We start from the raw sequence: 24693 nt of genomic DNA, 5'->3' as shown, positions 1-24693 counted from the left end.
AGAGGATGGCAAATGCATAACAGGATCATCAAAATCTGTCCAGGGAATGTCAGTCGCGTGGTAAATAGATAGAGCAGATGTTAATAAAACCCCATAGTAAGGCAAACTGCTACCACCTCTAATGCACTTGTAAGTTGCAAAGGCTAAAATAGAATGCAGTTGCCCAGAAAGGTAACTCCTTCATGAATGGGGCCATCCCCATTTCTATCCTTATGAATGAGAAAAAGGTTGTGTAAGGTGTGGTGATCATTTGCCTTTGAATACAACTCCTGCAAGCAAAAGCTAATTGGTTTATACTTTTGCAGGTGGTCTTTGATGTCATCTATATTTTGTCAGAATGTATGACAATTCCACTGTAGGAATTTAGCCAATATTTGATTGGTGGATCTGTCAGTCAGCTCCTGAAATGCTGAGGGCTTATTTTTCTGTCTTGGGTATTTCTTTTATGGGGAAGTATGGCTGCTGTCCTATGTCAATTTCTTCCTCTGCATAGGGGGTCAATGACTGATTCATCAGGTACTTCCTTTGACATTCACTTTTTTTCCTTCTGTTACCATTGCTGCTTGGGTTTTTGGTATTATTTCATTACTGATTGATTTTGGTAATCCTGGAGCATTACAAGGTACTAATATTGGAGTGGCAGCTGATTGAAATTTCTGTGCAATTTTTGAGAACTAGTAAATAGTAGGCAAATAGGAGTAAATGACTCTTTTCATGGAATAGTTGCTTCTGTTTGTGTCTCAATGGAACACTTCACTGTAACCTTTTCAGCATATGTTAGCTTATTGCTATTTACTGGTGTCACTATTTTTCTCACCACCTGGGCAGATATGTTCAACTCTACCTTAAGTTGCTGTATTTCTTTTTCTTCCTTCAACATCTGCAGGGTGTTCTCCTTGGCAGTTGATACAGGTTGGGTTTTGTGTGTAGCTGAATTTTGTGGTCCTTTGCACATGCAAGGACTACACAACAGGCCAAAAGTGCCCATATTTCTGGCACTTTAAACATCTTAATGGATTTGGTTTATATGGCCATACTGGGCAGATAAATTATCTGGCTTTGACTGAATTAGGAGATTATGGTGAACTAAAGAATAAGGATGGACACTAAATTCTCATCCCTATGGACAAATATTCATCTTTGCACTTTTACTCCTTGTGATTTTAGTTCCAAACAAATCTCCTCAGACACTACAAGAAGATTCCATTCCAAAACTATGCCTTGGGATGAGTTCAGTGCCTTGTGGAATGTTACTACAATTGGAATTCCCCCAACTGATGTGGCTCAAAGGAGCTGTTCTGAATGTTTGTAATTTTTCTCAACAGGGGATGCTGTCAGAATGAAGCTGTTTGACTGATTTTAATGAGCCCTCTAGCCCTTCCAGACTCTTCTGGATGAAAAAGAGTTATGTTTTTCCCCAATTGTCTTTTCACTGGTGGAGTGTACAATCAAATATCAAGGTTGTTGTTATTAGGAGCATTAGCAACTAAGGCCATATTGCTCCGGGATATGCAGTGGTCATTCCCTGACCTTTCCGCATCCTCCATATTTGGTGGTGACGGGCTCGAACCCCGGTCTAATCAAGAAGCGTGTACTACGCACTACTGCTCCTTCCCACCTGGCTATGGAGGCGCCAAATATCAAGGTGTTGGAATTCACGTGTCATTGTTTCTGTGTCTTTTTGCTTTTCTGTGTCAATGATATAGTTTACGTAGTAAGGAGTTTGCTGAGATCCCAGAAGAAGAGTTTATATTATCATGATTCAGAGTTTCTTCAGTTTTTTCAGTGCACAGGCCCCCCAACATAAAGACCACTACCTGGCAAACAATACATATGCACAGAAGATCCTGGACAAGCCATCTCTTCCAGGACCTTCCCTCTTATTAAAGCAAGGGCCAAAGTGGTGTGTCAAAACAGGCCCCCCCCAACTACCAGGGTCTCTCTTTTCAAGTTTTCATGAGTTGCAGCACACAGCAAAATTGCCGGATACTATGGTGTTATCCTGGAACCTAGGGCTGTATACAGAGAGGGGGATCTCTTACTGAGAGGTGCCCCTCACCATGCAGACTAAGGGGAAAAGGATGGGAGATGTTATAAAGACTTCGAGGGTGATTCTCAAATGCATGTCAAAAAATGGCTTCCACCATGTTTTTGAAAAATGGCAGAAATATTTAAGTGTATTTCATCAAATGGGGACTACTTTGAAAAGGACCACCATGATATATAGAATTAATAAAGGTATGTTGTGGGGGAAAAAAATAACTATGATAATTTTTATTGAACAGCTATCATATTATGCACACAAATAATAATAATAAAAAAATTTATTCCACAACTGTGATAAAATTTCCCAATTGTAATGAAACATTTTTTCAGCTATGCTAGAATGCGGAGCACTTTCAGTCAACCACTCTTACCTTTTCTAAAATGATGACAAACTAGTCACTACCTGGCATATCAACTGTTTTTGATATTCCAGATAGTGGTCAGTTCAAAAGTATGTACATCTACACATAATAAACAATACAGTGTTTGTTTTTGTATACTGCTCATATACATTGAGCTGCATGACTAATACAGAGGAAAGATTGAAAGTTAGAAATTTACTATATTAGCATTAGTAGTGGCATATGATGCAAGAAAGCAAGCTTATACAGCATCAGCCAAAAAAAAAAAAAAAAAAAACCTTCCCATTTCACCCATCCATTCACTCCAAATGTTTGTCTAGTTCTGCCTTGAATTTATTTAAGCTATCAACTTCTACAATGACAGATGGAAGTTTGTTCCAGAAATCAACCACCCGCTGGCTAAAGGCAAATTTCCACATGTCTGTTCCACAACTGTCTTTCCTCAATTTGAATTTATGTTACCTCAGGAAATTAATCTGGGCAAGAGGAAGAATCCCATCAGCATGAGTTTGCTCAAACCATTCAACACCTTATACACCTCAATCAGATCACCTCACAGGTGCCTAGTCTGGAGACTAGGCACCTGTGAGGTGACAATTTGCAAAACTTAAGCCTTTCTTCATAAGAGCAACTCTTTGTTCCATTCTGTAATCTTGTCGCCGTTCTCTGTACTCATTACAGCAGCTCTACATCCTTCTTAAAATGAGGCTTCCAGACCTGTATACAGTACTCAAGGTGTAGCCTGACCACTGCCTTACAAGGGGATAATCACCATCTTATCTTGGCTAGAAAAATTCCTGTATATCATTGACAAGATACCATGAGCTACTCTTGCAGACCATCTACGCTGCTCAGAAAACTTCATATCTGACTGCACAATTACCCCCAGGTCCTTTTCATTCTCTACCACCCTGAGTGTAGTACCATACAGTTGATATGCTACTCTGGGGTTACTGTAACCCTTATGCAGTACTTACCTTATGCTACCCTTAGGCTGTTATGCATTAGTTTATAATGCAAGAAATTTACAAAATTTTTCATATCGTAATTGTTACATTACTCATATTGAGTAAATTAAGGCATTAACCTATTCATGAATATTTAAAACAAAAAAACTAAAATCTTATTATTATTATATTATTAATATTATTATTTTAATTAATATATATATATGTATCTTAATTAAAATAATTAATATCACAATATTAATATTATTGATAATAATCATGAAAATTTTGCATTTAATAAGCATATCCGATTAAAATTTTCTTTTGACTAATTAATATACTGATACTTTCTGAACTTGTATGGATACACTTCAAACCCCATTTAAATTGAACTGGGTATATTTTACTCCCTTCAACTCTGATTAAAGGCGGATGTTGTAGGGACAGTTTAAGTATGATAACCTGTACTTGGGATTACAAACAATTCCCATTAGCCTGCAGATGAAAGCAGAAGATTTGGCTGTTGCAAAATGACTAGAATTTGCAAAAATTTTCTGTATTAAATACACAAGTGAGTCCTGAATATTAGCTTCAGAAATTTAAACTTCCATGTGACAGCTATCATCAGTGGAAATATGTCTATGACAAATCTATGGAACCATTAAAAGTAATTTATTAAAGTAAACTTTAATAAATAATTACTGTAGTTCCTTTTGTAAAATCAGCTTGTCTTAAAGTGATGGATAGCTTTAGATTACAATCATTTTGTAAAATAAATGAATATAATTTTAACGAATAAGTGATTTATTTCATAAAATGAATATATCATTTTATGAAATAAATCACTTAGGCAATATTATTTTGTGTTTGCTCTTTATTAGGGGGTCTACTAATAAAGAGTAAACACAAATGAAGAATACACAGCATACTTACACAAATAAAACTTGCTTTCTGGTTTTTCTAAAAAGGACCTGATGAAATTCATTACGCTGGATACTAGAATGGAAAACATTAATATTTGTAATCAAATTAATTTTTAAAAAATTTATAAAGCTATTATATTTATGTTATATTTACACTACTCTTGAACATAATCATTTTATTTTTGATAATCTAAAACGCAAAAGCTAATGAACTCATAGTATTTTATGCAGTGTACTTTATGCAAGATTCAATGGTGGGAAGCTGAATATTATATTTTTAATAGTAAATTTTGGGAAATAACTAAGAAAGAAAATAGATCTAAAGGAAAGAAGTAGTACAGAATGGAGGAAGAAATGCTAGTTCAATGAATTTCAACAGCAAAATAATGGCAGAATGTATAAGTATTAATAAATTTAGAAAAAAGGAATTAATGTTGCCAATTCAGAAGACGTGTGTGTCATGGATATATCTATAAAATATGCATGTAACAGAAACTTGATCTCTACATGATAATGTATATAGTGAGTCAAAAAAAAAAAAAAAAGTTGGGGAGGGGATCAATGAACAGATGCAATAGCTTTAGTGAAGCTTTAGCAGCACCACTTCAAGTGTTCAAATACAGTATATCCTTGTTAATTTGATATCACATTATTCAAAATGCTGTGCATTTTGCAATTGTGTTACTGCTTCCCAACAAACAATATAGGGTTTTATATTTCAATTTCATTATTATATTGTGAATTGTTCATCTAATTTGAAAAGAAGAACACTTATGTGCAGCAAATGAAAAGAATTTCAATAGTGTATTGCACACGGTAACATTAATTTTACAGTTCTATACACTTTCCCAAGAACTATGTACAGAATCACAGTGACTACACCATTGGGGGAGCACTGATTAGCATGCATTAGCATTAGTAGAGGCATATGATGCATGCAAGCTAAGCATATGCAGCATCAGTCAAAAAAAAAAAAAAAAAAAAAGAAAAAAAATCTCCCCTTTCACCCCTCCATCTGTTCCAAATACCTGTCCAGCTCAGCCTTAAATTTATTTAGGCTATCAACTTCCACAACAAAGGATGCAAGTCTGTTCCACCACCACCCAACTACCCGCTGACTAAAGGCAAACTTCCGCACATCTATCCTACATCTGTCTTTCCTCAATTTGAATTTATGCCTTCTCAGGTGATTATTCTGAGCAAGAGAAAGAATCCCCTCACCATTGAGCATGCTCAAACCATTCAAGGCTTTATACACCTCAATCAGATCAAGTTTAAGTTTGCAAAACTTAAACCTTTCTTCGTAAGAGCAACCCTTTGTTCCATTCACTAATCTTGTTTCCCTTCTCTGTACTCATTCCAACAGCTCTACATCCTTCTTAAAATGAGGTCTCCAGATCTGTTCTGTATACAGTACTCAAGGTGTGGCCTGACCATTGCCTTATACAAGGGGATAATCACCTCCTTATCCCTGCTAGAAAAATTCCTGTATATCACTGACAAGATACAATGAGCTACTCTTGCAGACCGTCTGCACTACTCAGAAAACTTCATATCTGCCTGCACAATTACCCCCAGGTCCTTTTCATTCTCTACCACTGTCAGTGTAGTACCTTAATGTCCTTACTGACTGACCTTACAGTCACAAAAGGGGGGGGGGGTCACCTCTGTTCCCCAATGGGAGTGTGTGCCCATATCACCAGTGCTGTAGGACAGTTTTACATTATTTCACTATATTCCAGACCAGGTGAAGATATAAATCAACTACTGAATACCTAAGAGTAGTCACAAACTTGCTACCTACTGCAAATATCATAGTGTGTGCTGATGTCAACTGCCAGTCAGCCTCATGGCATAGCTGTACAGAAGACAGAGCAAGCACACACAACGGCCAGATACTTTCAGACTATATAGCCACCTCACCCTTTCAAGTGCTAAAACAACCAAATAATCTCCCAACTTTTAGCAGTACCATGTGGGAGAGTGACATTGATGTTACTCTTGCCACCAATTCAATAGCTTATAAAATTACAGACTGGTGTGTCCAGCCAGCCTGGACCACATCAGATCATAGAGCCATTTCCTTCAAACTAAACAGGCAATTACAAACAACTCAACACTCCCTGTTGGATATCAAAAGGGATAACTTTAAAAAGGCAAACTGGCAGATTTTTGCAGAACATACAGCAGGTGAGCTGCAAAAACAGGAAAATGAGTGGTCTATATCAGGAAACTGTAGCCCGGACGAGCAAGCACTGACTATGACAAACATTTTAACAAAAACAGCAACCCTGTCTATTCCACAGAAAAACCGAGGAAGCAGGCAGTTCCCTGGTGGTGCCCCGAACTGACTATACTCAGAAGTAGGGTACACCAGGCGAGGAGACATTTTCAAAGAGCCATCTTGGCCACAAAATGAGGTGGATGCACTGAGAGATTCTTATAGAATCTCTCAGGAATCAGTACACAGCCATTAATAAGAGACAAGAAAAGGGAATGCTGGAGGCACTTGGTGGGAACTACTGGAAACAATAACCCTTGGAGAGTTGTCTACAGAATAGTGACCAACAAGCTGCCAAGAAGAGATGTCTTAGAAACTACTGTCAAACCAGATGGAACGCCAACCCTGTGTTGGGTGGATTCTGTAAATAACATCCTAGACAGTATCATTCAGACTAAAACTGGGAATCAATCCCCCACCCAGCTATATATTAAAAGAGAAAACACTGAATATGATAATGCCAATTGAACCTCTGTTTACTATACAAGACTTAGAAAAAATAGCACTATCTAAAACCAAAAACAATAAATGCCCAGGTTTTGATCTCTTAGAGGTTGAGATTATCAAAAAATTAGCAGAAATAGCACCAGACAAATTAATAGCACTATATAATAACTGTATGACAGAAGGTATATTCCCAAAAATATGGAAAAAAGCAGTGTTAAGATTAATTCTCAAAAACCCTGAAAAACTCCCTACTGATTCCAAATCATATAGACCAATAGCCCTACTCCCTGACAAGAAATATATGCTAGCAATCTCCATTGACTTTGCTGGGACATTTGACTCACTCTGGTGGCCTAGTGTCTTTAGGGGACTCTGCCAGGCAAATGCCCCATAAAACCTCTACAAGGTAATAAACAGCTACCTTACAGACATAAGTATCTCAGTATGTACAAGGTTCCGGGAATTGACAAGCCCTGTGAATAAAGGCTGCCCGCAGGGTTCAATCCTTGGCTCTTTTTTCTAGATGAATTTCTGGCCTTGGATCTGGGCCCCGTGGATAACTTGTTATTTGGTTTTTAGGAGCATTAGCAACTAAGGCCATATTGCTCTGGGGATATGAGGTGATCATTCCCTAACCTTTCCGCATCCTCCGTATTTGGTGGTCACTGGCTCGAACCCCAGTCTAATTAAGAAGCGTGTGCTACGCACTGCTGCTCCTGCCCACCTGGCTACAGAGGCACCCCGTGGAAAGCCTGGCCTTTGCAGATGACATGATTTTCCTTGTAAACGGTAACATGCGAGTGGTTGTAGAGCAAAGATCAAATGCCGCTTTCTTGCAGCTGCAGGAGTGGGCACAAATGCACATGCTCAAAATATCGCCTGAAAAAACCAAACAAATACTTCTAAAAGGCAATTTGGACATAAGATGTCCACAAATCAAAATTAACACAACCACTATAAAAATGGTAACAGAACTAAAATATCTTGGAGTGGTCTTTGATTCAAAATGAACTTTTTACTCCCATTTGATCTACTTGGCAAAGAAAGTGAGAAATTATGCAGGTATGATTTCCAGGATCAGTCGAGCAGACTGGGGACTCAAAAGAAAGACCACCCTGGCAATCATATACCGTGCAATGTTCCTACCTGTTATCACTTAGGGAGCAGTGCATGGTTCACCCGCTCGGCCATAGTAAGAAATATGAATAAATTAGAATCGATACAAAGGACAATACTACTCACTATTACCAGAGCGTGTCACATAGTAAGCACACCTGCACTACAGCTGGTGGCCGGAGCTCTCCCACTTTACCTGGAAGTAGCCAAAAGAGGCTTATATTATAGATTTAAAAAGGGCATACCCACAGAATTTCTGGGGATAGTCCTTGATACAACCAACACTTTCAATGCTAAAAGAAAAGTAATAGCCACAAAGCTCCATGGGCTATGGCAAACAAAGTGGGAGCAGGAAACCAGAGGTCTGGTTACCAAACGGTTTCTGCCACGGGTGTCAATGGTTAGCCCAAAGTCACCTAAGTGGTATGCCCCTAGACTTTTTACAACATTTATATTGACAGGTAATGGCTCTCTAAAGGCGAAACTAACCTCCTTAGGGCTGACTGATGACCCAAACTGCACCTGTGGCGAGAGTGAAGACTGGGCACACATTGTATATGAATGTATAATATACGACATCCCCAGAACAGAGCTAATAGCACAGACTGGGCCCTTCCCAGGGGAGAAGAACACCTGTTCATCACAGAAGAGGAAAATTATAAAGCCTTTACATCTTTCACACAGAAAGTATTCGAAATGCGCGGAACGATTCAAAGAATGGCAATTCAGCCCCCCAGCAATTAAACAATAATCAATAGTTAAAATTGCCCAAGTTTCCCACCATACCCAGACGATGACTTAAAAACTGTCGAGATAGCAATATTCTGCACCCTGACAGAAACTTAACATGACAAAACTACCCAGAACTACCCTGTCATGTGTAAGAACTTGGGGCCCCACACCAAATAAGTAACCATGTAGGGGAGGGAGATGTATAGGCAGCCAGGGAAGCAGAGTAACTGAAAAATATCAGTAAGCTAGTAGCAAGGGAATGCAATGTAGAATGAATGAATGAGAATGAAAGACAGAATGAATAGGTTGGGCACTGAGCGAACTAGGAATTATGGTAAAAGGGAATAAATAGCAGTTTTGGTGAAAGAAAGAAAGAGTGACCTAGCATGAGGGAAAGAGAGAGTGAATGGGAATGAGTGGAAGAGCAAATATGGTTGGCCGAGATTGGGGATATTTTACATTACTTTATATATACTAACAAACATTTACTAACCACACAAACACTGCATTCTCCCCTGCCCTGCAAAAAACTTGCGACTAGGCCTGCACCACGACTGAAGAATTACAATAAGTTGAGGTGCCCAGAGAGTGCAGCGCAGAAAGCAAGAGTCGAATAAATGAAATGAAAGTTAGAAGAATGAATGAAAGTGTAAGTGTGTGAGAAAAAGAACACAAACCATAAATGCTACAGTTAAGTACAAAATAACCTTAGTTTTAATTAGTATTTAAATTTACATTACACACCACTGCATTCCCCCCTGGTGTGAGAAAAAGATGAATGAATGTGAGTGAAAAAAAAAAATATATATATATATATACAAACTTGGAAAAAAAAATTATAAAATATAAGTAAAAAAAAAAAAAAAAAAAAAAAATGAATGCAAGTAGAGTAGGAATGCAGATTATGAATAAAGGAAATGTGTCTCTCCCACCCCTTCACCTGGTGGGTTCCTGCTGCCAGCTAACATATCCCACCCCCAGAGCAGGACCTTACTGGATTAGACACTACATGGACATGACAACCATCACCGATGAAGACATACTGTGGCTTTGCTGCCGACACACCATTTGGCGATCTGAACTGGGTACTCTAACCCGGTTCCCTTTAAAACCCATCCCCAGGCAGGGAGGGGGTGAGACAGAGACCTGTCTCCCCCCTGCTCCCCCATACTTCGCCCGGTGGGGCTTGTCTCCACTGACCTTTTTTGGGGATGCCTACTCCATTGTCCCTATTCTTCTATCTGTTTTCCCACCCAGTCTTCAGTCTTCCCCTCTCTCTCACCGAGTACACCCCTTAACAATGCCACCAAATTCTAATCAACGTCTAAATTCTACCGCTTTCATGTAACATGTAAATCTCTTTCGGCCAAATTCTAGTGTACACCCCCCCCTATTTTTGTGGTCCCAATAGGGAACAATTAACACTATTATTTTTCATCTAGCATATAGCCTCACGTCTAAATTTAATAACATCAAAATTTTGCCTGACCTATTAGGCCTTTTAACAAATCTCTCTAGCATTCAACCCCAACCACAATTTCCAAACAGCAATTCCATTAAGCATTAATGTCAAACGCATGATTTTTTTTTTTTTTTTTTTTAGGTCCTAGCCACTGAAATCCCAAGAAACTAGGTGGCAGGACCTGCCAGAGCAACTTGTGATACTGGACACACACGGCTAGCCTCCACGTGGTGAGGTATGGGCAATGTCGGGCCCCACTATGGGCCTGGCAGCAAATAAGCCGGACAAACAATGGGCACAACACATCACAATGCACAGACATGGCCCACACACTTTAAAGTTTCTGGCTTAACAGTGTACTGTCCTTGATACAGCAAACACATGTGGAGATGGGGGAAATCCCAGGTGCCATCTGACACGAACATACCTTGTCGGTGTAGTACCACAGAGATTGATAAGTTACTCTGGGGTTACTGCTTCCCATATGTAGTACTTTACATCTGTCAATGTTAAACTTCATTTGCCAACTCTCAGCCCATCTGCTCAACTTTTCTAGATCCTGTTGCAGCAGCAACTGATGATGTTGGTAACGTCATCAGTTGGTCCCACTGCATAGAATTTAAATACTGTCTCAGACCACCGTAGTTACCTTTATGAAAGCAAAAACTAAAACAAATCTGGGAAATTAAAATCCCCCATTATAAGACTCTCTGATTTACTGGCCCACTATTTCCCTGTACAGTTTCTTATTATACTCATCACAGTCATTAGGCCTATAAACACACTCCTACTCTCAATTTTGATCTCCCAATGCTTATGTCACACCAAACTAACTCGACACTGCACTGTCCAGTAATGTTGACTGGTTTCACTTCCTTGGATTTTATGTGTTTTTTAACTAATAGCATAACCCCTCCTCCCTTCCTATCCTGTCTGTCCTTTCTGTAGACGTTGTACTCCCCAAATTCCAGTTCTGCATTCCTTATATCTGTGTGACACCACGTCTCTGATATCCCAACAATATCTGCCTTTGATGTTTTGAGCAATACCTCAATTTCATCAAATTTATTTACCAAACTCCTAGCATTCGTGTATACTCAAGTATACATGGACCTGTTCCTATTCTTAGCTACCTAACACAACCCATGTGTTTACTTGTACCAGCAGTCTTTGAAATACCCTGCATCTTTTTTTCCAGGCTGCTGCTCATTCTAATAGAAGCAGTGCAAGAATGACTTTTGCCTCTGCCTGTGGCCACTGTTAACCTTTTAGTCTGTGTATCCCCCCAAGCTAGCAGTTTTCCTACCCACCTAACACTGCCTCGAAGCATCAGCAAATATTCTTGCACCCTTTCTATTTAAGTGTATCCCATCCCTGTAGAAGCAGTCTCTCCCGATAGTTAATTAACAATACAAAATGCATATTTTTCCACAGCAAGTGTGCCATTTTCAAGTATCTATGTGTATGCACTTAATCTGAGAGAGAGAGAGAGAGAGAGAGAGAGAGAGAGAGAGAAATGATAATAAATGTGCTTAAGAGAGAAAAATAACGAATTCATAACGAGAGATGTGATACTGTTTTTCTTACACATAACAAAAATGCAGTTAGTTTTGTTTTTGATGCTATAAAGGCAGCTGGCTCATGCAGCTTTATGTATACAAGCTGGATGATCAAGCTGAACATTAAATCAAGTGAAGTGTTGTTTATTATGTATAACTGTACAGCTCTTCTAAAGAAAGAGTATGCATATTTTTGGATATTATTTGCTGTTTAATACTAGTGATGGGCATAACTGAATGACTGCCATAATTGATTATGAATTAAAAAAAAAAAAAAAAGATTAATAAAAAAAAAAGAAGTATGCTAGTGACTGGAATAAAATTGATATTATCAAACCTAAAGTTTAAGCTGTTTACTGGCTTCTGCACATGGCTATGCACATGAATGCACACCCCACCTCACTCTCTCTCTCTCTGCATGTTTCAGCCACATTTCTAATTATATATTTTTTCATTTGATTATCAAAAATCCATATTAGGTCTGACATAGCTGAGTGGTCAGGAGTGCGAGTGCAGTAGCACATGCTCTTTAAGTGGACTGGGATTCAAGCCCGTGATTGCTAAATACGATTAACATTTGTATTGATTGATTTACTGTAAACTCTACTGACCTGGTGGTCGTGCCAGAGTATAAACAAACAAGAACTTTTTTTTTTATAATTGGTTATTTCAATTATGACCTCTTGATCATGCCCATCATTATTTAATTAAAAAAAAAAAAAAAAAAAAAAAGCACTATTTCTCTAGCACCGCCATTCATCCACTAAACTTTTTAACAAAGTGACAATCTAGTGTTGAAAATTACAGCTATGTAAGTTGGTCATAGAACACTTGTGTAATGACTGTAGTTGTAAAATTTTAACTTAGTTGTATGGAATTAAATCTGTTTTTTGTGTACATCAATTAAATCACTATACACAGAAGAGATTAACCTGAAAGCTGCTCCAAGAGTTTCTTTTCCTTTCAACACTACTTGCCAAGTCAAGTTAAAAGATAAAGGATAATATCTTATGTTCTGAACAGTTCTAACAGGCTGAAAATGTTTTTTTTTTTTTTGTTTTTAAGTATATACAGTAGTTGCATGTAATATTTTAATTTCATACAGCTTCCATGGTTAATCTTCTCCAAAAATGGCAATTTATTTATGTACATAAAAAAAAATAAATAAATAAAAAAATATTAATTCTACAACTAAGGTAAAATTTTGCAACTGTAATTAAACATATATTTTTTCAGTTATACTCAGACACCAAGCATTTTTTTATCACTCTCAACTGTCTGTTGTAAAATTATGCCAAGGGCCATCATCATCTTGTGTAGCAAGAGTACTTCACGTTTAGTTATGAAGTTTACTGAAATCAAAACCACAAAAATGAAAAAAAATGTCGCCCTTTTATCCTGGATGCACCCCCCCCACACACTTTTTTACAAGTAACATCAAATAATATCCCAAATATGGACTCTCTCTCTCTCTCTCTCTCTCTCTCTCTCTCTCTCTCTCTCTCTCTCTCTCTCTCTCTCTCTCAAAGGTATGACAATTATACATAATAAACAATACGAATACTGCACTTGTTTTATACACAGCTTGAATAAACAAACTGCATCACTATTATTGCAGCAAAAATGAAACAGTAACCTTGTTATCACACATGAGAAATTTCTTCATAGCATAGTTGTTATCTTTCTCACATTAACTAGTGCATTACCTTTTATTCATAGATGTCTAAAAGAATGAAAAGATTAATACTGGGTAGTCAAAAGTAAGGAAACTATTTTGAATAACTGCTCATGTAAATATGTATAAGTTACTTGAAAAATAGTTAATTTTTTTTTTATCATTTCAGAATAAGTTAAAAACAGAAAAAATAGTGCCTTACAATGAAGGAGAGGACAAACTGTAGGATGGCATGCTGCAGAAGTTGCAAGTCAGTTCAAGAAGTTTTCAGGACACAAACCAGCCACAATAAAGCCCATAAAGCAAATAATGAAGAAGTTTGTTGAAGCAGGAACCATGCACAATCTACTAAAACCCGGTAGACTTTATATTTCAAAGGCATTCTGCCGATTTGGAACTTGTAAAAAGGATATCAAAAGAATTCCGAAAAAATCTCAAATAAAGTAAAGTATAGAACTTAAAATACCTAAAACAAGCTTGAGTATAATTATAAAGGAATTTAAATACAAGGTTCATCATTCTATGTGGCTCAAAGTTTGAATGTGGACAACCCAGATATTGACAATGTTTTGTGGATGGATGAAGCCACATTTAAACTAATGGCAATTAATATTCTCTTAACAACCCCCATTTATTCCACAAGGATTAAACCTACTGACTGGCTTGATAGTCTAGGTTGGAATTTGACAGATGTTCTCAGACCTTTTCCTTCGAGGGAACTGTGATACGGGAAAGCTATCTGAGACTGCTAAAAGACTAAATTATTCCATTAATGCAGAACAAAATTAATTTTTGGCTTTGCTTTTTTATCCTGGATGGAGAACCAGCTCACTACATAAAATTTGTCTGCAAATTCTTAGTTGAAAAGTTTCCAAGTTGATGGGATCAGATGGCAGGGTTCCATTGAATGGTCACTGGCCCCCTCCCCCAAGATTTAGCATTTAGCACCCAGTGATTACATTTTGTGGGGATTCTTAAAGGATAAAATATTCAATCATAAGCACAAGTCTCTGATGGAACCTCAGCAATCAGCAGTTGGAGAATCTGAGAACGTTTGTGAGGAAATGGCTCACTGTGTGTCACTGTGTCCAAAAGACTACAATTTTGTGTCCAAAAGACTACAATTTTGAACAGAGGGTGAAAAACGTATTTTATTTTTTGCTTTTTTAAGTTTATATATGACCATTCTATTGTGCTTTCATTAATTAAAATATATATTTAAAATAGTGTTGTTATTTACAGGCAAACATGTTTCCTTACTTATTGATCACCCTGATGAGAATTACAAAACTTCTCCACAGTGTTAATAAGAGTATCTGCCTAAAAATATTCCTTAATTAATACTGACATATTTTGAATTTGTATGGATACAATAAACCTGTTTAAATTGAAATGTATATAAATTGTGGGCTATAATGGATATATATGTGTGGCACAGCCACTACATGCTAAGTGCCTGTAAAACAAAGGCACAGCTGTTGACCTTGAACCTTTCTCTAGTTGTCTGCCAAGTCACATTCCAACGTGCTCATACAGCATGTTGGGATGTGACTTGGCATGTAACATTTCACTTTGCAGTGAGGCAGATTTTCATTACCATGTGTCTTTGCAGTCTGCCAGAAAAATGACAGGCAAAAGAATTGAATGACAAGTCAACTTCAGATTTTTAACAAAACTAAAGAAACACCAACTGAAAGTTATCAGTTGTTACATCAAGTTTATGGGGAAGATACTACATCAATAGTTCACATGTTTTAATGGCATAAAAGAGTTATAGAAGGAAGAGAGAATGTGGAAGATTATGAATAACCAGTATCTATAAAAACTGATGAAGATATGGAGCAGGTAAGGATACTGATTAGAAGTGATCAACATTTAAGCATTAGAATGGTCGCATCAGAACTCAACAAAGAAACAGTAAGACAAATTTTAACTGAAAATTTAGGCACGAGAAAAGTGTACCAAAAATTTTCACTGAAGATTGAAAAAATGACAAGACTCCAAGGTTGTGAAGTTCTTACATTTCCATAATTTCTCTTCTGGAAGAAATGTATGGAACAGGGAGTGCAAGCCAAGGCAATTATTTTGAAGGGGTAATTTGTAAGGCAAGAAATCTTTTATTATACAGTCAGTCCTTGTATAACACATGTTTACATTACACAAATTCAATCATACAGGATTTATAAATAGGGGAACGATATCTTATATAACACGAACCAAATTCGCTTATGCATGATTCGCCTTTGTGTTTACAAGAAATGGCAGTCGAATGCAACATGACAGGAATGAAGAGAAGATTCTGAAAATGTATTTATATTTTTTGTATCAGTGAAGGAGAAACACATTTCACCATAATAACGTAAAAACCAACACAATTCCAGCTATCGGTATAATTGCAAATGCAATTAGATCGAGTTTACTACCAGTTTATAACAGATTCCACTAGCAGAAACGCAACTGGAAATTGTTTTTATTGTTTTATGGTAGTAACCCCTAGAAATGTGCTTTAGTAAAATGTGAGGTGTTAATAGTGTATCTCTGCCTTTACGGTGTTGTTTATTCAGTTGTTACACGCACGCAGCTTTGTTTATGCGTATCAAGCATGCCTCCTCATTTTGTAATTGTGCTTTATTCCCTAAAAATGAGTAAAATACTTAAAAGGTGTGAAAAAGAAGTGTCCTGGTGAAGACACTGCAGATTCAGAGGGAAAAAGAAAAGTAATATCAATAAACAGAGGTGGACTGGATCAAAAATTCTTACCCGGGGAAATTTATAGTGGCCTCATACTATGGTTTATGGCCAAAATCACACCGGCCTCTGGCCCACTTTGCACGTGCTACAGACCTAAATGAGGCAATGCCGGGAATTACAAAGAATGCAGAGAAAATAAAAAACTTTCATAGCAGGAACAACTCAAAGTATAATTAAAATCCATTAGATTAAGACACAAGGAATTGGAAGAGATGGAACGGCTGTCATCTGTTTGGATCGAAAATCAAATAAAAAGCAAGTTTGCTTACGATAGAAGCAAAAGCATTAGCAATATTTTATTACGTAATACTCGTAATAAAATACGTAAGTATTTTATTACGATTATTTATTGTGTTTGGTAATGTTTTGGTTACAAATGTGTGTTCAATCTTGGGTGGTTAGCACCAAACCCAATTTTTCCCATAGGGCCTGTTGTTTATATTGAACGATTTTGCATTGCACGAGGGTTTCTAGGAACACAACTATCATGCTATACGAGGACTGACTGAATTTATTTTAATTCAACAGCCTCATTATCCAACAGCCACAACTTATGGTCTCTTGAACTTTGGATTTTAATATATACAGTAGTTGTCTAATATTTTACTTTCACGCTGTTTCAGTAAAACTCCAAGTTTTAATGTAGTAATCTAGAGTAAAATTCTAGATTAGTGGAATTACTCTAGGGAAGGAGGCCTTACCCTAGAATTACAAAGATAATTCTAGACATGAGAACAGAATGAGAAATCAATCTTTTTGAATGCTGAAATTGCCATATTTGTGCTGTTCTTAACTCTAGTTGGAATGGCAGGAAAAAACAAAAGATGAGGTACAGAAATAAGTCTCTATACTATACTGTTTAACTTTTTTGTAATAAAAAATTAATAAAAGTAATTTATAATTGCATTCTTTATTTTGACACCATATTTCTGGATAATAAGAAATAATATCTTTAGTAACAACATTCTTGTTAACCAAAAAAAAATTATTTTCCAACTACATTCACTTCCAACACTTAGTGACATAAGCAAAAATGAAGCCAAAACAATCCTATGAAAAATTAATAGCCCTACACATTTTTCGATGGTGTACTTATACATAGCAGAGAAAGCATAATTCAAATAGCAGAAGACCACTATAAAGAATTATATAAGGTGCGAGGGAATTATGCCAACAGTGAGGAAGGTGGATCACAAATTAACAACACATACGACATACCCAATATCTCTCTTGACGAGGTTTAACAAGCGTTGAAGAAAATGAAGAACCAGAAAGCCCCAGGTGAAAAAGAAGTTACTGTAGAGATGTTAAAATTGGGAGGAAGAGACATGACACAGAAACTGGCAAGACTCTTCACAAAACACGTTAGGAAAGGCATGACACCTAAGTAGGGGAATAATGCAATCATAATTTTAGAATTAGCAAAGGAACATGATGCAAGAAAGCAAGATTATAGCATCAGACAAAAAAAAAAAAAAAAAATATCCCTTATTTCACCCATTCACTCGCTCCAAATGTTTGTCCAGTTCTGCCTTGAATCTGTTTAAGCTATCAACTTCTACAACAACAGATGGAAGTTTTTCCAGCAATCAACCATGCTGGCTAAAGACAGCCATCTATCCTCAATTTGAATTTATGCCCTCTCAGGCGATTATTCTGAGCAAGAGGGGAAATCCTATCAACATTGAGCATGCTCAAACCATTCAAGGCTTTATACACCCCTATCAGATCACCTTGCTGGTGCCTTGTCTCCAGACACTGTAATTTACAAAACTTAAGCCTTTCTTCGTAAGAGCAACCCTTTGTTCCATTCACTAATCTTGTTGCCCTTCTCTGTACTCATTCCAGCAGCTCTATATCCTTCTTGAAATGAGGCCTCCAGACCTGTATATAGTACTCAAGGTGTGGCCTGACTATTGCCTTATACAAGGGAATAATCACCTCCTTATCCCTGCTAGAAAAATTCCTGTATATCATTGACAAGACACACCATGAGCTACTCTTGCAGCCTGTCTGCACTGCTCAGAGAACTTCATATCTGCCTGCACAATTATCCCCAGGTCCTTTTCATTCTCTACCACTGTTAGTGTAGTACCACAGAGTTGGTATGCTGCTCTGGGTTTGCTGTTTCCCATATGTAGTACTTTACATTTGTCAATGTTAAACGTCATTTGCCACCTCTCAGCCCATCGGCTCAACCTTTCCAGATCCTGTTGCAGCAGCATAGCATCAGTAATGTCCTTAACAATTCCGCCAACCTTTGTATCATCTGCAAACTTGGACATTAAGCTTAATATACCATCATCAATATTATTTATAAATACAGAAAACAATAATGGACCCAACACTGAACCCTGAGGGACTCCACTAATAACATCAGTCCACGATGAGCAGTGTCCATTGATTGGATTACCACTCTCTGCCTTCTCCCCTCAACTTATCCATAGCAGCAATTTGCCTCTAATGACACACTGCTCCAATCTGTGCAGCAGTTTTCCAGGTGCAACAGTATCAAAAGCCTTTCTATGATCCAAGTATATAATATCAAAGTTATTCCCTGCATCCAGTTCTTTTGTGACTGCATTATAGTATCCAATCAAATTGGTCAGGCAAGACTTCTCCTTAACAAAACCATGCTGTGTCCGAGCTATAACTGAAGTCTTGTCTAGATGATCCTGCAGTGCTTCTTTAACCAGTGCCTCCATTAATTTTCCTGGAACAGAAGTTAAACTGAGAGGTCTATAATTCCATTCACTAATCTTGTTGCCCTTCTCTGTACTCGTTCCAACAGCTCTATATCCTTCTTAAAATGAGGCCTCCAGACCTGTATACAGTACCCAAGGTGTAGTCTAACCATTGCCTTATACAAGGGGATAATCACCTGCTTATCCCTGCTAGAAAAATTCCTGTATATCATTGACAAGACACCATGAGCTACTCTTGCAGACCAGCTGCACTGCTCAGAAAACTTCATATCTGCCTGCACAATTACCCCCAGGTCCTTTTCATTCTCTACCTCTGTCAGTGTGGTACCACAGAGTTGATATGTTACTCTGGGATTACTGCTTCCCATATGTAGTACTTTACATTTGTCAATGTTAAACTTCATTTTCCACCTCTCAGCCCATCTGCTCAATTTTACTTGATCCTGTTGCAGCAGTGTACTGTCATTAGTGTCGTTTCACCAACCTTGCCAACCTTTGTATCGTTTTCAACAACCCTGCCAACCTTTGTATCGTTTGCAAACCTGGACATTATGCCTGATATACCATCATCTCTCATTTATAAATACTTGCTGCATAATTTTGCTGAATAAGAAAGGAGATAAATCAAAAATTGGAAATTACAGACTAATTAGCTTGTTGTCCCATATCTAAAAGTTGTTCACAAGGGTCATTACTAACAGATTAGAAAGAATACTTGATGAGAATCAACCGAAAGAGCAAGCTGGCTTTAGGACAGGATTCTTAACTATGGATCATCTTCACATAATATCACAACTAATGGAGAAAGCAAATGAATACAAAACACCATTATGCCTGGCATTTGCGGATTATGAAAAGGAATTTTACTCCATACTGCCTAAGGCAATGTTTCAGGCACCGGAAAGACAAGGCATAGATTAGACAAAGGCAGTAGCAAATTTAAAATTGAGAAAGGAGTTCAACAAGGAGACAATATCTCTGAAGTTGTTTACTGCTGCCCTTGAGGAAGCTTTCAGAAGATTAAGACTGGTTGCAGAAAGGAATCATTGTGAATGGAGAGTATCTAAACCATTTATGATGTGCAGATGACATTGTGATCATAAACCATGATCCCAAAGAATTAGAGGAAAATCTTAATCAGTTATGCAGAGTTATTAAGCATTTTGAACTAAAGATGAATATGGCTAAAGCAAAAGTAATGATGAACAAGTATGCCACAGAAAGGTATATAATCATTGAAGGAGCAGTAATTGAAAAGGTGGATTCATATACTTATCTGGGACAAGTCATTAGCTGTAATAATGATAAATGGGTGGAAGTCAAGGGTAGAATTAATGTCAGATGGATAACATTCAGGAAATATAGTCACATGCTGAACAGCAATATCCCAATTTGTCTGAAACGTAAAATAAAGAACCAATGTATACTCCCCACCATAACTTATGGAAGTGAAACTTGGGCACTCACCAAAAGAATGAAAGAGAAGCTGAAAACTACACAACAAATAATGGAATGAATTATATTAGGAATCAGACTATAAGAAGGAAACAGAATAATAATAAGAGAAACACATGGTTTAGGCAGCAAACACAAGGAAAGGAAATTAAAACTAAAGAACTGAAATGGACTTGGGCAGGACACATAGCTCAAAGACATGATGATAAATGTACTAAGAAAATAACAGAATGGTACCCAAGAGGAGCTAAAAAGAATACCTGGAAGACAATAACAGAGATGGACAGATGAAATTCATGAGTTCGTGGATGGCAAAACAGAAGGAACTGGAAAGTTGTTGGAGAGGCCTTCATCATGCAGTGGATTGAAAATGACTAATGGTGATACACTTTTCAATTAAAAAGTAATTGATGATGTAAAAGGAAGCAAACATATTGTTTGGAGAGAGCAAAAAAAAAAAAAAAAAAAAAAAACTCACATCAATCACAGTTTTCTCATAGCTAGCAACTATCCAATTTCACCTTTGAATATTTTTAGACTCTACCTCAATTAGTTTGGGCTGTAAATTATTTCAACAATAACAACATGCTACCTGAAAGTGAACTTCATGAGATCTAATCTTCATATTTCTTCTCAAAATTTTGTCTCTCCTTGTTCTAGTTTCACCTACCAATGTACATATATCTCCCTCATTCCATCTGCTGCTATAAGGATGATAAACAACTTGACTACGTCACCCCTCACATGACTAGTCTCCAGTCTTCGTAGTCTACATCTTCTAAGATGCTCCTCATAAGCAGACATTGACATTCAACCAATCTAGTTGGCCCTAATTTGGATCCACTCTAGAAGTTTAGTCCTATTTTAAGTGAGGCATCACGAGCTGAATTCTAATAGATATTTTTATTTTATTTATTTATTTTTTGGTGTATCCAGTAAGGACCACCATAGTGCTTGCTAGCCTTAATCCCAGAAAGCCTAAAAGTGAATACTATTCCTAGAAAATAAATGTGATATAAACGCTAGGATATTGTCAAAGATTGAAAGTTGATTAGTGACCCAAAGGAAAAAATTATTAGATAAAGCCCCCCATTTACCAGGAGCTAAAGTTCATGATACTGTAGATCAGCTATCATGTTTATGGGTACAAAAGGTGATATTGTTATAAATGTTTGTACTAATAATATTAATTAGCATTAGCAGCGGCATATGATGCAAGAAAGCAAGCTTATTCAGCATCAGCCAAAAAAAAAAAAAAACACACAACCACTACTCCCATTTCACCCCTCCATTCTTTCAAAATACCTGTCCAGCTGAGCCTTAAATTTGTTTAGGCTATCAACTTCAACAACAAGTGATGGAAGTCTATTCCACAAACCAACTGGCCGCTGGCGAAAGGCAAATTTCCGCACATCTATCCGACATCTGTCCTTCCTCAATTTGAATTTATGCCCTCTCAGGTGATTATTCTGAGCAAGAGGAAGAATCCCATCGGCATTGAGCATGCTCAAGCCATTCAAAGCCTTATACACCTCTATCAGATCACCTCGCCGATGCCTAGTCTCCAGACTCTGTAATTTGCAAAACTTAAGCCTTTCTTCATAAGAGCAACCCTTTGTTCCATTCACTAATCTTGTTGCCCTTCTCTGTACTCGTTCCAGCAGCTCTACATCCTTCTTAAAATGAGGCCTCCAGACCTGTATACAGTACTCAAGGTGTGGCCTGACCAATGCCTTATACAAGGGAATAATCACATCCCCATCCCTGCTAGAAAAATTCCTGTATATCATTGACAAGACACACCATGAGCTACTCTTGCAGCCTGTCTGCACTGCTCAGAGAACTTCATATCTGCCTGCACAATTATCCCCAGGTCCTTTTCATTCTCTACCACTGTTAGTGTAGTACCACAGAGTTGGTATGCTGCTCTGGGTTTGCTGTTTCCCATATGTAGTACTTTACATTTGTCAATGTTAAACTTCATTTGCCACCTCTCAGCCCATCTGCTCAACCTTTCCAGATCCTGTTGCAGCAGCATAGCATCAGTAGTGTCCTTAACAACCCTGCCAACCTTTGTATCGTCTGCAAACTTGGACATTAAGCTTGATATACCATCATCAATATCATTTATAAATACAGAAAACAACAATGGACCCAACACTGAACCCTGAGGAACTCCACTAATAACATTAGTCCACGTTGAGCAGTGTCCATTGATTACCATTCTCTGTCTTCTGCCACTCAACCATCCCTTTATCCATAGCAGCAATTTGCCTCCAATGCCACACTGCTCCAATTTGTGCAGCAGTTTTCCATGCGCAACAGTATCAAAAGCCTTTCTAAGATCCAAATATATAATATCAAAGTTATTCCCTGCATCCAGTTCTTTTGTGATTACATCATAGTATCCAATCAAATTGGTCAGACAAGACCTGTCCTTAACAAAACCATGCTGTGTCTGAGCTATAACTGAATTCTTGTCTAGATGATCCTGCAGTGCTTCTTTAACCAGTGCCTCCATTAATTTTCCTGGAACAGAAGTTAAGCTCACAGGTCTATAATTACTTGTGTCAGCCTTTGATCCTCCTTTGTGAATTGGGGTTATATTTGCAATCTCCAGTCTATGGGTACCTCCCCCGAGTCTAAAGAAGCTCTCATAATTATGGCTAGGGGTTTGTTTACTTCCTTTGCTGCCTCCTTTAATATAACTGGATAGATCCCATACACCCCGGGTGCCTTTTTTATGTTTATCCTCAACAATATCTCCTCCACTTTCCTCTCAGTTATTAGAAAATCATCTAGCTCACTGCCAATGTTTACTTCACCTACGTCATTGATTGGGATTGAAGGATTTAATTAACAAGTAGAGAGCAATGTTTAGAAAAAGCTCCAAGTAAGAACTGAAATTGAAAGTGCCTGCAATGCTGCCAAGACAAAATAGAAGTAAGTACATGATGAGAGTCTTGTCAATCAATGTGGTCTTGCATACTTTCTGTGCAAAACAGATGGGTTAGAATTATATTTAGAGCACTCTGTGCTTCTTAACAGGAGATACTGTTTTTACAGGGATGGGATATACTTAAGTAGAAGGGACACAAGAATTTTGCTGAAGCTATCAGCGCAGTAGGAAAACTGCTAGCTTGGGAGAATACACAGAATAATAGATAACTATAGCTGCAGGCAGAGGTGAAAATGATTCTTGCAATTCTTCTATTGAAACATGCAGCAGCCCAGAAAGTCTGTTAGGAATCATCACAGACCAAGCAAATACATTAGCATTAGTTGAGGCATATGATGCAAGAAAGCAAGTTTATTATACAGCACACGCCAAAAAAAAAAAAAAAAAAAAAAAACTTTCCCATTTCACCCATCCAGTCACTCCAAATGTTTGTCCAGTTCAGCCTTAAATTTATTTAACCTATCAACTTCGAAAACAACAGATGGAAGTCTGTTCCAGCAATAAACTACCTGCTGGCCAAAGGCAAACATCTGCACATCTATTCTACAACTGTATTTCCTCAGTCTGAATCCAGCCCCCTCAGGTTCTTAATCTGAGCAAACAGAAGTAACCCAACAGCATTGAACCTGCTCAAACCATTCAAAGCCTTGTCTCGACATGCTAAAACTTACAGAATTTAAACCTCTCTTGGGAATAGAACCCCTTTGTTCCTCTCACCAATCTTGTTGCCCTTCTCTCTACTTGTTCTAGCAACTCTATATCCCACTTAAAATTTTCTGTTGGTAACGTCATCAGTTGGTCCCACTGTACAGAATTTGAAAAACTGTCTGAGACCACTGTAATCACCTTTATGAAAGCAAAAACCCTTTCCTTTACTCCCTGATGGTAATTATAGCTTAAGTAAATCCCACATCAGTACACTGTGATCACAGCCACCTAGTGGTTCCTTTTTCTGCAAATTCTTAATACACAAATGATCACTGCTGATAACCAGATCACGAGTATTACTCTCTCTGGTTACCTCTCGAACATGCTACTGCAGAAAACAATCATCCAGTAAATCCACAAAAGTCTTACTAGTGTGCAAGTTGCCAATCCACAAATTCCAGTCAATATCTGGAGTGTTAAAATCCCTCATTATATCCAAGTTTGCAGATGATACAAAAGTTGGTAGAGTTGTTAACGACAGTAAAGACATGCTACTCCAACTAGATCTAGATAAGTTCGGCAAATGGGCTGAGAAGTGGCAACTGAAGTTTAACATTGAAAAATG

General features: G+C 37.6%; 1 protein-coding gene across 1 annotated transcript in view; it reads right to left on the bottom strand.

Moving 5' to 3' along the window:
• The window catches only part of LOC150076681 (tether containing UBX domain for GLUT4), a 328877-nt gene that overhangs the window by 69609 nt on the left and 234575 nt on the right, over window positions 1-24693 (bottom strand). Inside the window, exon 10 of the mRNA XM_090386552.1 lies at window positions 4289-4351. Within this exon, the coding sequence (XP_090242678.1) occupies window positions 4289-4351 (63 nt within the window). The remainder of the gene's footprint in view (window positions 1-4288; window positions 4352-24693) is intronic.

Source organism: Mastigoproctus giganteus, chromosome 12 (genome assembly GCF_048544385.1).
Source record: "Mastigoproctus giganteus isolate SK-2022 chromosome 12, ASM4854438v1, whole genome shotgun sequence".
In the NCBI taxonomy this organism is placed as follows: domain Eukaryota; kingdom Metazoa; phylum Arthropoda; class Arachnida; order Uropygi; family Thelyphonidae; genus Mastigoproctus; species Mastigoproctus giganteus.
This window is presented reverse-complemented; position numbering and strand designations above follow the sequence as displayed.